The sequence below is a fragment of the Hermetia illucens genome, chromosome 3, assembly GCF_905115235.1.
Source record: "Hermetia illucens chromosome 3, iHerIll2.2.curated.20191125, whole genome shotgun sequence".
Classification (NCBI taxonomy): domain Eukaryota; kingdom Metazoa; phylum Arthropoda; class Insecta; order Diptera; family Stratiomyidae; genus Hermetia; species Hermetia illucens.
Window position 1 is genome coordinate 117,094,253 of NC_051851.1, and position 16,555 is coordinate 117,110,807.

Below are 16,555 nucleotides of genomic sequence, written 5' to 3' on the forward strand. Positions count from 1 at the left end.
TTCATCATCAGTATTATCTTCAGCCATCCGGAGTATCAGGACCGAGGTTGTCTCAGTTTAACGAATATACCTAAAAAAATGCTCACTCGAATAAATTGCAACATCGATAATTGTTTTTTTGAAGAACTGCTGCCTCTGCCTTTCGCCCTGCAACAGGGTGCAACTTTCGACCAAAGTGTTTTTTCAATGGTTGTTTTCTTTTATCGAATGAATCCATATTGGGCCAGGGCCTTGAAATGTGTTAGAGTACTTCATTGAAAACCTATACTCTACAATACACTGTAGGAGGCGATGTGGTCAATATTGCCCTCGCCCAAGATTATTATTTTGTAGTATCCAACATCCAGTCACAATAACAAATCACTCTGCCACCAGTGATACAGGAACCGTGACCTTCCGTTAGGACTGCACAGCGCTCTAACCACTTGAGCCATCCGGATACTCTAAACATATTATATTTGCAAAAACTGCGGACTTTTTTCGAGTACTGGAAGAAATAAACAAATCAGACGATACACTTGTCATTTCATTTCGGCCGCACGTACTCAAGGAATGGGATCAGACCTGAATCTGCAACTCATATGAAGCGGTTCTTGCCACGAAGCTTACCGGAGGTTAATTAACACCATCGGAACCGAGATGACCGTCTGAAGCATATACTCCAGAAAATTTCTTGAGGTGTGCTCCCGGCCCGATTTTTTGCGGTTGGCCCCCTTGTAGGAGTTTCAAGGTGGTTGTGCCTATATGGCGAACAGAGCTCCTTGTGGATTCTAGTGTGTAGTTGGGTTGTACAATTTGGGCGCCATACCTCTTAGTTGCGGCAGATTTATTAGATAGGTTTCTCATGCACCCGACCAATACCGCTTTGCCAGTCTCGGCGGCACCATGATTGTGGTCTATCAAAGCAATCGTGTCTGAAGAGGACCATAGGATTATGCCTACATGACAGGCATTTCCCTTTGAACTTCCTGGACTTTCATGTCTTTGCAATTCGAATAGAGTATGACATTATCATATTTTGCAATATTCGTCACCCCAAACGATGCCATTTGAAAGCATGCATTGTTTTTCCGAATATATTATAAAAAATGTTTGAATCCCTGAGTAATTCCAGCAATATGAGTTAGAACTGGATCTGGTGGGTCAGTCAGTGTTAGTAAATTAACCTTGTCAGTGAAGCAACACATGCCAGGCATTTCTTACTGAAATTTCAAAATGAGACGGTGTTGGCACATATATATATTATATGTATCAATGAGGACATTTCGATGCATTTTGTACTCGAACTTTTCGTTTTGATTGACTTCTGCTTTAATTCTTTCTCTCTACTTACAGTCGTGAGCCTCGTTCTTAAGATATTTCAGCAACTCTATTGGAATGGCATACAAGGTATGGTTTCTTATGTGAAATTTTCAGTAATTTTCTCTCAATCCAGTTATTGTATAAGACAATGATCTTGTCAGTCCTCATGTATTCCTCGGAGACCTGGGTTCCTAGCAAGAAAAAATCTGAACTCTTGGCTCCGTTCGAGAGAAGAACCCTCCTACATGAGGAAGGGCGATTCCATAGCCTGTATAAAGTCGAAATCTATGAGCAATCCGACGGTGGGCGAGTCACTTAATCCGTATGTGGAGGATGATCCAGCACGGGAAGTTTATATGTTCAATATTTATGGTAGAAAATTAGATTTGATTGACCTTGCCTGAGATGGAGTAATGGCGTAAGCGAGGACACCAGGCAGTTTTCAGGGATATCGAATTGGTGGACCTCAGCAGAAAACCGGGATGTCTGGAGTTCTTTACCAAGGCAGGTATAAACCGGATATCGGTTTTTGCATCTTTGGTGATGATGATGATGATGACTCGTTGAAAATTGTTTAAGTTCATTCATTGTGACGTCAGAGCAATTTATAAAAGCATGGACAGCAGCAAAATATTTTTAATTAAAAACCAGATATGTATCCCGATTTTCATGGCGGTCGTGTGAACGGTGTAGAAGTTGATTTGTTGTGCCATGTATGCCAATACATGAGTGAAATAAAACCCTTATTTGAATCGATTCAATATCTGTCTGCCTGTCTGTCACACCCGATTTACTTAGAAACGGCTAAAACTGTTATCTGAAAATTTGGTGAGAACATGTGGTCTGTGAATCAATTCTGCCATGTTATTTAAATAGCATCCTCGTCTCAAGCCCATATAGAGAAGGCAGATTTGAGGCAACCTAATGTGTACTATCTTCAGTAGAACAAAAATAAAATGCTGAGATCAGGGAAAGAGATGAATACGATATAGTTATTTTACCATACTATTATGCTACCTGATTTCTCTTGGTGACAGGCTCTGCGACAGGGCCACCAAGAAAATGAATCCAATGTCGTTGAAAACAAATTGATGGCGTTGAGAGATCCAAAGCCTCATTGAAATGCTAAGATGTTTGCCTCAGTCGACGTGGCAGGACGGGGCAAATATGTATCTGAGTGCTAAAAATTGGAAAGACCGAGGAATTCGCAAGAGTGCCCTGGAAAAAGCTCATTCATATATGTATTTTACAAGAAACCCGATGGGTGCTAAAAGTTGCAACATAGAACGCGAACGCGGCAAAAATGGTTACACATTTATCTATTTTGGTAACCCATACACAAAATACGGTGTAGGCAGTTCCATCTCTGTGTGTTTCCGGGATGTCATTGAAGAAGTCGATCGGTTTGATGACCAGCTGATGAAGCTCACCATTATATCAGCTGATCGTATGATTCAATTCTGCACCGCATAGGCACTACAGACAGACCCACCCGATGCCGAGAAAGATGCTGTCTGCCAACTTCTCGATACAAAGACTGTGGACGACCTTAGTGGTCATGAGGGTGAGAAGTCAGACGGCAACAAGTGCCACTGCGGAAAAGGGTTTGGAACACGCAATAACGGTGGCAAGGATATAGTCGATTTTGCGGACACTCACGATTTTGTACTTGTGAATACATGGTTCATCAAACGATTATCTCATTTCACTACACTTTATAGTGGAAACAGTAAAGCGCAAATCGACTGTATCCTGATAATATGTCGATATTTTACCAACGTCACTGACTGCAAAGTCGTTCCCTATGTGACTATCGCACCTCAACATCGGCCGTTGATCTACGTCTTTTGCATCAAGCCACTAATAAAGCAAAGAGCTGAGAGCATATACTGCCGCTCAGCGAATTCTTCAATCCGGTTATTGAGGAAGGTAGAACACCATCTGACTGGCAAGAACGCACCACCATTCCAAAATGGAAAAAGAAATTTTGTCCAGTAGAATGTTCAAATTATAGTCCGATCCTGTTATCCAATTCACACCATGAATATTTTTCAACGCATTCTTTCCAACCGTATTCGCGAAGTTGTTCAAATAACCGCGAATCAAGCCGGGTCCCTCAAGAGCTACGGAACTACTGATATAATACATGCTGCGCACCGTAAGAAGCGTCGTTCTCAATACATTGCATTTCTGAATCTTGGGAAAACGTTTGACCGTGTGCCACACGAACTCATCTGGTATGAGCTACGATAACACCTAGTATCAGAAGAACTCGTGTGTTGGGTTTAATTGTTTTACCGCAATCCAAAAAGTAAAGTTCGAAGTGATCGTCTCAGGTTGAATCTGAATAAAACCAAATTTATGTGGACCGATCCCTATGAGACAGGTACTATCACTGCCAATATCAGTGACTTTCCCATAACTGAGCCATTTAAATATCTCGGGTTCATATTATCAGTCAATGGAGAACTGCGTTATCAAATTGCTTTATTCGTTCGAGACTCGTTTAGAGTATACTGTGCAAAGGCCTTGATAAGGATGAGCCGGCCAGGTTGGACTCTCTTAGAAAACCGGATGGTTCTTTTCTCGAGCTCCAGAGTTGAGTCCATGCAGACTCTCTTGGAAGTATACCATCTGGATGACGTGGATGTGCTAGCTGTTGGTCGAGATCTCGGAACTGTTTACACAATGCGCCGTTGATTTGATTCACAGTTGGTGCCTCAGGCATGGGCTTTCAGCAAATGCAAATAAAATCACAATGGTATTGTTTACAAAAAGGAGGAAAATGAATTTTCTTTGCTTTCCAGAGATGAGGCGTACAGTCCTTCAATTTCTTGAAGAAGTGAAAAATCTGGCAGTTATTCCAGCTTCCCCCTTAGGACAATATGCAGCCGTTCCAGGCTGAAGTGCATGCGATCCTAAGGACGGCACCTGGATGACGAGCTGTTGAAGGGCAGGCGCATCGCAATCTGTGGCGATAGTCAAGCTTTGAATAGTCCTTTGATCACTTCAAAAATCGTCCAGGAATGTAGAAATCGATTGAACTCTGTTTCTAGATATTAGATATTAATACGGTGAAACTATTCTGGGTACCCGATCATTTTGGTGTAGAGAGGAATGAAATCCGAGTGCTTTAGCAAAAGAGGGGCTCAATTTCCGCTATGCCCGGTCCAGAACCCGCAATTATGGTGTCAGTAGCATCGGCTAATGCTGATATCAAAAATTGGGAATAAGCTTCCCATAATGACAGGTGGTTCCTGTCAGAACTAAACAAACATACTACAAAGTTTATCCTGTCGAAAAGCAGGAAGACTTGCTGAAGTATTGTGGCTATTCAGACTGGCTATAATTTACTAGCTGGGCATACATTCAGAATGGGAATTCTCGAAGATGATCCGTGTCCATCCTGTAATGAGAAAGCGGAATCCGCAGAACTTTTTCTATGTGAATGTCCTGCCTATGAACGCATCAGTCACCATATTGTTGGTTCTGATGTGCTCCTCCAGCGGGTAGCATCACATGCACCAACGGACATCCTGCGATATATAAACGGATCCGGAGTATTCCGTTAGACGGGGGAATCGAGTACAATGGACCACTTGGGTCTGAGTGGTCAGAGGCTTTGCCTCTTCCCCGTCTCAAATACGGACACACATTAGTGCAACTTATATGAAGTGGCGTTCCACATCTAATGTTCTTGGTGATAGTTGTATCAACGTAAGTCTCAAATTTAAAGTTTGTTCGCCTAGTCGCCCTCTATAGTTCTGAGTCGACTATAAAAGGCACACTACTGGTACATATGCAGAATAGTTGCGCCTCTTCCGAAGGCCTCTTGCAAGTTTTACCGTCTTGCCGATGACGTCCTGACATGGTCGATGCGTCAAGAACTCTTGCTGATTTCTTGGCAGGACCGGGGCTCGTCCTACCTATTCGACTAATGGAATGATTTTTGTGATGACATTGAATGCGTTTTCCTAGCCGATCTGTTGCGGGACATGCCACAAAGGGAGATTAGGTAGGCTTTAGTATAGTGGAGTAACTCCGATTATATGTACTGTATTTGTCTCGTTCCTTGATCGTAGCGTTTCATATTTATTTTGCGAGGATAGTATTAACTATGTTGTCTCACACCCTCCTCTTTTATTCGGGCTAGGAATGAGCACATTATGTAAATAACATTGTGGAGTCGCTTGCGTTTGGTGAAATGATTTATTCAGACGTTGGTGTTACTCAAAATACGATTGCCGATGGTTAACGCGCAGAGGAGTTTATTAGGATAGTTTTTGAATGATATTGATCTCGCCTTTGGCATTGTAATGGACTTAGCTTGTGGCTGAAGCAACTCTATGCTCCTCGTAAATGAATAGACTTTCCAATTCCCCAGAGTGATACCATCTTAGTGCAGCCATCTAGAGTATTTCGTAGCCGTGAGAAATCAGTTACTTCCATATTTTTTATTCCAAAAACAAAATACTGAAAGAAACGTTAACAACATGATTTGTTGCCATCAAAGCCAGGCGGACGATTTGCATATGAGAGTCCTTCGACGGATATGTTCGACATGTTTGCCATTTGCATAATTGCACTGTAACGATGTCGAATGTGTGTCAATCACAAAGTTATTACGAAACCTCCAAAGCACTGGATATGGTGACCGAGTAATTTTAGGAGCGTATAAAACAATTGTCTACACGGTCTTGTGGTTGGCATATTGGCAGTTCATTTGGAAAGCGTGTGCAAAAATGTCCGCGAGGCTGTTTTTATTCTTAATCCTTGCAAATTTCTCCACTTCAATGGCAATCAGGAAATCTGATCTGGTTATGGAATTTTGTGCGAATATTGTTAAGGCTAAACAAGTTGTTATCTTTTCTTGTTTTGGAGATAAAAATGACATCTTTGAAATAGTGCACAAGTTAGTCGAACGAGTGTTGTTGGCACGATTCGTTAACTTAGGGAAGGCGGAAATTGACTTGAATAACACTTTGACCAGACACATCACCGTAGTTACTTGCGTGGTCTTGAACCTGGATTGTCCTAGCGTCAGCCGAGTTCTTGAAATGGTGACTTTAAATGAAATTTAATATTGATAAGTTTACAAGTAAATACATATGCAACAAAATGATCCTAATTGTAAACGAATAGCGAGTTAATTTGTCATCCGCGCTGAAATAGTGGTTAAATAATTAAATTTGAAGCGTTTTCATAGTTGAGCTACTTTTCGATGTTCAGCTAGTATTGCGCCAAGGTACTTGATATATGGCTGCGACTCTATCAAGTTCTTGGAACTTCCAGATTTTCTCTAGTTTCCGACTATTAACTATTCTGACAACTCCAGTAAATGTTGTAATTTCGTTGGCATAATCGAAAAGTGTAGCCAGCAACAAAAGTTGGATACTTGGTACAGGGCTTCTTGTGACAATTTAAAGTAATGAACCCGGTGCAGTTTCCTGAGGTACTCTACTTGTTACTCCATATTCACCTGGTCTTCTCTATTATAGAGAAGATCCCTATTTAGGTAGCAATCCCTAACGATTGGTTATTCGTATATGCATATATGTGAGGGAACATCCGATCTGTTTAGAAACCCTATGGTTTGTTTCCACTAAGCAAAGTGAGAGGCGTTTTTGCACCAAAGCTGACGGCAGTAGAATTTTTCATGCCGTCTGCCCACCTTAGTCTCTGGTTGCTTTTTCAGCTAAGTTAAACTTAGCGTTAATGATGTTTATCGTGGTTGGGCAGCGTGAAATCCGTATTGATCCTCTTGCATGAACTCTTGTCTGTTGGTAATTGGGCTCAACCTGTTGCATTTTCCATTATTGTTTTTCCAAGCATGATCCTGGGAAAACTTCGCACAATCACTCTTTTCGATATTTTGTCAATTTAACTGCCAAATTTAACTTTTCGTAATTTCATCATCATGTATTCAGATCTTCTTCTAGGACGTTACATGTCTTCGTCTCCAATCTCCTGAATCCAGCAACCGCACCCTCCAATTACGCATACCGAGTAGTGTGTAACTTGAGTTGTCCATCTGTTCCGGGGTTTTGCTGGTGGTCGCTTTCCTTCCACCTTGGCTTTGAGCCTGCCTGTCTGCCAAGTGGAACTTTCGAATCTTAATATGGATGACCGCTTCTGGTTCATATAATAGGTAAAACCCATTGGTGTTTCATATTCGCCACCGCCCTCAGCTCGGCCTAATTAAATTACATGGCATGGAGGTGGAACGAGTAACAGAGGTCAAATATTTGGAAGCATACTAGACCAAAAGCTACTCTGAAAGACACATGTGGAAAACATATGTTGTACTCAAGAACTCTGATGACTTGAAGGTCCATAGGAGGAAAAAAATTGGGATGCACCCCGAAAATGCTGCACTGGATATATACTGCAATCATCATCATCAACGGCGCAACAACCGGTATCCGGTCTAGGCCTGCCTTAATAAGGAACTCTAGACATCCCGGTTTTGCACCGAGGTGCACCAATTCGATATCCCTAAAAGTTGTCTGGCACCTTGGCCTACGCCATCGCTCCATCTTAAGCAACAGCTGTCTGCCTCGTCTTCTTTTTCTACCATAGATATTGCCCTTATAGACTTTCCGGGTGTGATATACTGCAGTTGTGTGACCAATGATTACCAACAGGGCATCTAGGCAGGAAGAACTGAACTCAGCACAATGGCCAGGGAGTTACACAAACGCCAATGATTGAGTTGCGCGTGTATCAGTGGAGCAATGAGAATCTGACCAACGGCATTCCTAGAAGTCCTTCTGGGATTCAATCCTCTCTATCTGTGCATAAAGATACAGGCAAGGAGGGTGACCTTCAGAATGTCCGGGAGTATAAGTGAAGGAAAATTGGTATTCTTTCTAGATGGTATCTGGAATTATTAACACCGAAGGATAACATGCCACTTCGATAAGAAGTTTGAAACACGTTGGAGCAACACGGCAAACTGGGAGAGCGTGGCATTGACATACGGCTCAAATCAGTAATTGATTCTGATGGATCCCTTACGGCAGTGTGAGTAGGCGCTGGAGTCATTGGTCCAAGGAAAATGCAGTTAAGCATACCAGCATATTTTAAGTGGAAATATACGCCATAGAGAGATGTACTTCCTCCAACTTCGAAAGGAACTATAGGGGGTAGAACATTCCTATTACAACCGACAGCCAAGTGGCTATTAATTAAGGCGCTTAGGTCCTACTAAGTAAATTCCGCACTGGTATGGGACCTAATCAACTGAACACACATGGTTTGAAGCAGACTGTGTGAGAGTCCCAGGACATCAATACTTGCAGCTGACAATATTATGGGAACTCGAACTACTAGCCCGAGAAGCCAGTGGCTCATAGTTCATTTTCCCCTCCACGTATTTTCATGCAATGTTGCTATTATGGGAGATAGTAACATCAAAAATGTAGTGTCGACTAACAACACGTCGGGGTTGTCGTTTGATATGTGGCGACCAGCTAGAACTTGCTGGTCTCCATACATGCTGTAAGCAAAACTACCAAGTACAGCTTGCGGCTGATATCAGTAAAGCGGATATGTTTCCATGATCAGGCCATGCTTATATACGAAATTTTTATGAATCACCTTACATAAAACTGTTCGTGTCTTGCAGCGGTGCCATTATAGTGCAGCCGGGCAGCAGAACAACCTTCAGATCACCAAACCGAGCATGGGTTCCTTACAGAATTGCTAGGTATCTGTAGAAGTGCGTCTTGTTTATAGGTTGGATGTGGAGGTCACCAATGTTATGTTCGGCATGCGGCTTGTGATGACATTTGCGTATGACTTGGGTTCGACACTTGTCTAATCCAAATTCCACCCGAATATCACTGGTGAGCATGTCTACTATTCGTAGCAGACTTCTAAGTTCATTAAGTATCTCAGCTGCAAGTAGGCCATATTTGATTGCGAAACCATGCCTTCTAGCATCCTTCAATAGCCATGAAAAGGGATTCAGTGCCAACCAAAGGGGACTCAGTGAATCCTCTTGGAAGATACCTTTCTGTATATGGATGGGTTCTGAGGTATTGGTATCCACAGATAACCGCACTGATAAGGTACGATATAGATGTAAGACATCGATTAGCCAGGTGTGTGGGACGCTATCGAAAGCCTTGCCATAATCGATATAGCAACTAAAAAGGCTTCTTTGGAATTTAGTTGCTTGTCCAACAACTACCGAGCCGATAATGAGTTGTTCTTTGCGTTTTTGCTGTAGTGTGTCCAGAATTTCAAGTACGGATGTTTCACTGGGGATGATATGGTTTCTGTAGACCATCGGTACTTTATTCTTCACCCGTCTGCTGGCATTGCCAAAGCTGATTTGACTTAGCCTAGCAATGTCCTGCTTTCGTGAGTCACGCCGACTTTTCAGATTGCAAACCTGCTAAGGTGGTTGTCACGGATTGTGACGAAACAGCTGCAGCAGGCTGCTTCTGGTCATCGTGGTGCGTAGACGCCGAACCGCCCCGCGATTAGTGGTTTCGATGCCGTATTGCCCATTACAGGAGCCCGAAACAGTCACCAAATCAGACGTCTCCCGCCCGTTATCCGTACCGGACCTCAAAGTTTTCCTTCTCCTCATTTTAAGGTTTGCACTTTACACCAGCTGCCAGGTGTGGTGACATCTTCCTCAGTGAGTAATCTGTAAGACATAACTGTTCACCTAGCCCCTGAGACGCTGCAATGGCGTATAGTCATTCTGTTCCCCACACCTGGAATTTTTCGTTCAGTTGGCCAAGTTTCACAGCATCTGGTGACAACTCCACACCAACTGGCTTGATATACTACTGTTTAGTGCTGATAATTTTCCCTGACGGTCGGAATGTTTTATGCACAAGCCTCCGAAGGACCTCTTCTTAAAATTACAGTGAAAATCATTTCTGCTCCTTGTTCTCATGCCTTTTAAAATTTGGTTGAAGCCAAATGCTTCAGCTCAAACTAATAAATAGCGGCAGTTCACTGCTATCAAAATTATGAGTTGCATCCCTGAGTTACATGTCCAACGTACCATCGCCCAATTGTTAGTTGACTTTCTCATACTGGTAATAAGCGGATTCGTGTAGCTTGGTCTGTAGCAACTCGACCATGGTTTGAAAATCTTGGGAAGTCTCCAGGTAAAATTCAAACACCTCATCTTCCTTCGCGACTTGAGGTCAAGGCACCTTTCTTGGGACGATCTAACTGCTAGTCAGAATGGGAAGACTCTGTTTAAATGGATCCACGACCTTTACATGTCAATCTACCTTCATTTATTATTGTCGAATTAACCAACATCATTGATTTATTCTTGTTGCTAGATGAAATGAAGCCAAGCAAAATATATGGTGGCAACGTCAGCACCGAAAACCAACCAAACAACAACATCAAACCGCACTGGTCAAACGGGAAGAATAAAGATAGGAGAATACAATTTTGAAATCGTTGATAATTTCTCCTATCTAGGATCGAAAATCACAATTGATAACAGCTACGATGATGAAATCCGCGCACGCTTGTTGGCAGCCAACAGAGTCTATTTCAGCTTACAAAAACTGTTCCGCTCGAAACGTCTCACCATAGGGTCAAAGCTCTTACTGTACAAGACTATGATCTTGCCAGTCCTCATGTATTCCTCGGAAACTTGGGTTCTTAGCAAGAAGTATTGCGAACTCTTGACCGCGTTCGAGAGAAGAATCGTCCGAAGAAGTTTTGGCCCCCTACATGAGGATGGACGATTCCGTAGCCTACACAATGACGAAATCTATGAGCGATACCATGACCGTCCGGTTGTAGATAAAATCCGGCTCAATAGGTTATGGTGGTCGGAAGGTCTATAAGGGCAATATCTATGGTAGAAAAAGAAGACGAGGCAGACTCTGCCTAAGATGGAGCGATGGCGTAGGTCAGGACGCCAGACAGCTTTTAGGGATATCGAATTGGTGGGCCTCGGCGCAAAACGGGGATATCTGGAATTCCTTATTGAGGCAGACCTAGAGCGGATACCGGTTGTTGCGTCGTTGATGATGAGGCTAGATGAAATCAAACCGATTTTTCGCACACAATAACCGGGACAAATACCAATTTGAATTAGCATGATTTTGAAAAATATAGCAACCAACAATAATGGCATTATTTTCGTCACCGATGCCTTTACACTGTTACACGCAGAAGTACTAACCTTGTCAAAGCCAACATTCCCCCATGATATCAGGTTACACCTGAAGATAGACTGATTCGGTCCAGAAACTTGAAGCGGAAATAAAGCTGGATTAATTGTTTGAGTATAATAGTTCTAAAAGATGGCGACGAAATTCGGCGAACAGAGTATTCATCCGCGAACTTGCGAATGCTAAATACGAGTCCAACATGTTTCAACACTTAAGTAGGTTATCGGGGAAAACAAATTCTGCCACTTCGTTTTTACAAAGAACGGGGAATCGATCTGTAATGATGCTAGAAAGGGGACAGTCCTTGGGGAATCTGTTGAGCGGTACGCACCGCCTCCTCGAATCAATCCGACCATGACTACGACTGTTGTGTGTGTGTGGCTGCATGATTCCCGTTTCCTGAAGACCTCAAAATGGAGCTGAAGTAATAGAGGCATTTTCTGAATATTGGGAGTAATATTGAGCCATGGGCAGTAAAAACAGGACCGTTAACAATACAAACGTTTCGGTTATGTAAGCCGGTGTATTGAGTTTAGCTATTCTATCTGGCTTAAAGCAGGAAACTGGGAAATTTTCTACGTACTATTTGAGGGAAGCATTTCCTCATTCTCCTTTAGTTTTCTTTTGGATAAAAGCTTTTGCTATGAACAAATATTATACCATACTTTTTAGGCAAGTAACTATGGATACTTCAATAAATCTTATCAGTGGCTCCTCGTTGATTCTGAAAATATTGGCCTCATCAATTTCAAAAATGCTACACACGGAATAGGGTTGAACGCGCAAGTGACTTACGGGAATACAAGTTCAGTAGAAATGTTTTCTCTCTATGACCTGCACTCCAAAGGGCAACATCTCAAGGCTCCGCTGATTGCAAATGAATATGCGAGATGGTCTGAAAACAAAGGCTTTGCTGTTGATTTCCCAATGGAGTTTGTTCAAGGAGTGCAGAATAGACGTAATTTCCACGGGCAAAATTTAAGAGGGGTGGTTGTGGTAAGTCGCAGGTTAAAATTACCGAGTACACACGCTATTCTTATCAAAATTAAAATTTCTTTTTTAGATTGATAGGGATGATATAGAGCCCACCCAGGCCAATGACATACTTTCAACACCATCGAAACTAGTTGGCGTGACTGCATTCTCAAAATATCATTATAATTTGGTTAAGATTCTTCAGCAATTCTACAATTTTTCTGTTAATTATCGAATCACTCATGGTTGGGCAGGACGATTACCCGGTTCACAATTTCGTCTGGGGCTTTTGGGGGTGGTGCAGAGAAACGAGGCGGATGTTGCCGCAAGCGGTATGTTCAATCGGATTAATCGCCTCCCCGAATTCGACACAATCCATGAAAGCTGGAAGTTGGAATTGGCTTTCCTGTATCGGATGACAGGTGAATTAAAGGATGGTCAAAAAAGTGGCGGCAGTTTCTTGCTTCCGTTTGATGATAACGTTTGGATCGTGTCGTGTGTATTCGTGGCATTGATGGGTTTAGCATGGAAGATTATCGTATTTCTTGAAAAGTACCATTGTAGATTGGAAAAGAGATGCAATGTTGTTGTTAATGCTCTAAGTATAGTATGCCAACAAGGTAAAAAATGCAATAAAAAATGTTGTCCACCTTCATGGAACTAAAAGGAATTATTTTTTTGCTCGAAGGTTTAAATCAAACACCAGAGCGAACATCAACGAGGATCATATCCTTCGCCTTTTTGCTATTCTCAATGATAATGTACAACTTCTACACTTCATCGGTTGTTGGTGGCCTGCTAAGTACTCGAGTTAAAGGACCACAGAACTTATCGGAGCTAGCCGCCAGTCCTCTGATATTATCCTTTGAAGATGTTGGATATAATAAAATTGTATTTAGAGTAATTACTTTACATTGCAGATGCGAAATTTTTCTTGAAATAGTTTTATATTTTGCAGGAAGCAAATTCGTCGCTCTTGAAGCACATCTATCATACGAGAGTAGAGCCGTATCGTCCGCCTAGCATGCTTCCTGCCTACACAACTGTTAAGGATGCTGTGCCTTACATCCAAACAGGCAGGTACGCTTTTCACTGTGAAGTAATGGATGCATACCCAGAAATCGCCAAAGTTTTCGATCCTAACGAAATTTGTGATTTACGATCGTTACCTGCATTCTTTGATGTTCAGCTTATCGCCATGGTCGTAACTAAGCGAAGCACTTACACTGAAATGTTCCGAATTGCGTAAGTATGGATGATTTCTCATCGGGTGTGTGGTTTCTGTACTCGCAGGGTAGGTTCGCTTTAAGTGACTAAAAAGCGGAAGAGAAGTTTAACTCTAACCACTGCTTCTGTAATCAATTGGCCTTGAGATCCAGAGTAGATTTCAAGTATGTCCGTAAGCGCATACTTGGTCAATAAACTACCTGACAGTACAGATCGCACATTCGAATCGAGTGGCATCGTGGTCGTGATTCAGGGATTTGACTGGCTACTATTGACTTTTTATCTTTTCTGTAAATTATCACATTTTCGCTGAATATTTTCGGATGTTTGGACCCACGACGCAGACTGCATAGAGCTCGTGAGCTTGGTCTTATAAGCCGCGAGTTGAGGGCGCATCGACCTGAGAAGCCCAGATGCCAATCAGGATCTACTGTGCATCCTGTTACTTTGAATGGTGTCATGAACGCTTTCTTTATTCTCGAAGGTGAGTAGTGATTATGGGGTTCACTAGCGGTAGTATTGGGCGATGCATTGATAATTCTCAGAAGGATGATGATGATGATGATGATGAGATATCATCCGGACTCCCCTTGACATTCGTTTGTTTATCTTTCACAGTTGGAATTTTAACATCCGCGGCATTGCTACTGGTGGAACTTTTATTGAAGCGGATTATACCAGACGAATTTCTTGTATGGAACTTAAGTCGCACTTAATGTATTTATAAAATTTACAGGAACAATTCACAAATAAACATTCATAAGTGTTTAATACAAATAAATAAAGATAAGTCGGGAAACCGCAAGCTGCAATTCAGATATGAAAGGTTTTGTATTTTGTGATATGAGAAACTTTGGGTGTACGATAGATCCAGCTGTATCTAGCTGAAAACTCAACACACTATTCTTTAAGAGCTTCTTTTTTAGTCCTTGTCCTGTTCAGAAGGCTGGGTCGGGTCGCATTGATATCCTGAACTATTTTGTTCGGTCATAGGCCTGATCTACCCTGTGAGTTGAGGCTTAACAAAACTCTCAAAGCCTACTCTGCTTGTCGTAAGGGGCGACTAAAAGGGATAGAAATTTGTAGGCTACCGAAACAACATTGCCTCGGATAGGAATTGACCTCACGTGAACGATTTTTGGCTATCGAAAACGGACTTCGACAACGCTGGCGAGGGTGCTCAAAATACTCGCTTTCTCCAATTTCAGCCAGACTTTTAGCGATATAGCCTAAGCGAAGTAAGGAACGGTTGCTTCTGACGGCTGCCGCAAAGCGCGCTGTTTTGACCTGCGAACCGGGTTCCGACAGATTTCTAATTGCAAGATTTTGGTCCACGTTTAGGAGTATCACAATTGTACATTCATACGGATCAGGGGCGGCTTCTTAAAGGCGAAACTGTGATCGTGATGAGTGATCTGAATGCCAAGATGAGATCACCTTGCTCCGACATGTGATAGGGAAACACGGTCTTGGCGACCGTAACGGTAAAGGTGGGAGTTTCGTGAATATTTGCAATTTCTATCGCCTTGTTCTTGGTGGCACATTGTTCGACCACAGAGCCAGCCATAAGGTCGGATCGGTTTCAACTGACCGATGCCATACCAGTAATCAGATAGTCCACCCTGCGGTTAGTAGCAGATTTAGGAGTTGTCTTCTGGATGTGCGTAACAAGAGAGACGCGTTCGTTTGCGTGTTGCGTCCGCCACTTCTAGCAGGGTTGGGGAGCTGCGGCCCCCAAGGTCCAAATCGACCGCTTGTATGACCAGCTGGCGCTCGACATTGGCAAAGTTATCTTGTTGATCGAGCAGCAGATCTGCTGAGTAACGCGCCTGAGAACATTGATAAGCATTGGGCTGCCATAAAGAATGCTCTTTTCTCAGGTGCTGCACAGGTCGTCGGCCACGTCCCGAAGGGTTTCAGAAGATTTGGTTGACTGTGGTGTCTTGGAAGCGGATCGATGAACAGAAGAGGCTGATAGCTCTTCTGACCGCTGCAGGCGATGGCGACCGTGATCCGCTCGAACTCCGATGCTGAGCATGCTGAGCGAATCACCGTCGAAGGGACCCGCTATGCCAATATGCCTGGCATGAATTTTCCGGATGGTACCGAAAAGGAAGTTCGACGAGCCATAAACAGCTCAACAGATAGGATGTAGAATTTCTGGTATAAGAAATTTACCAGCGTACACAGTCGATTGGCATACAGCATAATTGAGGTGATGAGTCGGACGGAGGAATTTCCATCCTTCCACACTGAGGGGATTACCTACCTTATCCCTAAGAAGGACACGGTGCAAGACCCCCCAGACACAAGACCGATTACTCGGTTACCAACCTTCTACAAATTTATAACGCCCATTATTAGTGGAATGGTCAATGCGCACGTCGACACCAACAACATTCTCTCCGAGGAGCAAAAGGGCTGCCGAGGTGGGCCAAGGGGTTGCAAAGAACAACTCATTATCGGCGCGGTAGTTGTAGGCTAAGCAACTAAAGGCCAAAGAAGTAGAGACGTACAAACTGCTTTCATTCAGATCGAGCAGGCGGCGCGAGACAAAGTATATGGTGGCAACGTCCGCACCGAAAACCAATCAATCAACAACATCAAACCGTATTAGTCAGACAGGAAGAATAAGGATAGCAGAATACAACTTTGAGACCGTTGATAATTTCTCCTATCTAGGGTCGAAAATCACAACCGATAACAGCTACGATGATGAAATCCGCGCACGGTTGTTGTCAGCCAACAGAGCCTATTTCAGCTTACAAAAACTGTTCCGCTCGAAACGTCTCACCATAGGGTCAAAGTTCTTACTGTACAAGACAATGATCTTGCCAGTCCTCATGTATTCCTCGGTGACTTGGGTTCTTAGCAAGAAAAATTGTTGA

The 16,555-nt window shown here is 42.9% G+C and overlaps 1 protein-coding gene across 2 annotated transcripts; it reads left to right on the top strand.

The window, feature by feature from the left end:
* The first annotated feature begins 5,998 nt into the window (after positions 1–5,998).
* Positions 5,999–14,472, top strand: LOC119651108. 2 transcript variants are annotated; one of them, XM_038054472.1, is made up of 7 exons: positions 5,999–6,362; positions 12,138–12,461; positions 12,529–13,060; positions 13,129–13,340; positions 13,399–13,685; positions 14,012–14,151; positions 14,286–14,472. In XM_038054472.1, the coding sequence occupies exons 1-7, from the start codon at positions 6,045–6,047 to the stop codon at positions 14,381–14,383; spliced, it is 1,911 nt and encodes a 636-aa protein (XP_037910400.1). In that variant the 5' UTR covers positions 5,999–6,044; the 3' UTR covers positions 14,384–14,472. The 2 variants fall into 2 exon arrangements, with proteins under 2 accessions (XP_037910400.1, XP_037910401.1); XM_038054473.1 differs by having other exon boundaries at positions 5,999–6,158.
* The last annotated feature ends 2,083 nt before the right edge of the window (positions 14,473–16,555 follow it).

What these genes read in the sequence shown, in the direction of transcription:
- LOC119651108 (XM_038054472.1), top strand. Translation starts at nt 6,045, where the DNA reads ATGTCCGCGAGGCTGTTTTTATTCTTAATCCTTGCAAATTTCTCCACT. An exon ending in ATAATAAAATTGTATTTAGA is followed by an intron (nt 13,341 to 13,398) that starts GTAATTACTTTA and finishes TATATTTTGCAG; the next exon opens with GAAGCAAATTCGTCGCTCTT. An exon ending in ACTGAAATGTTCCGAATTGC is followed by an intron (nt 13,686 to 14,011) that starts GTAAGTATGGAT and finishes CCCACGACGCAG; the next exon opens with ACTGCATAGAGCTCGTGAGC.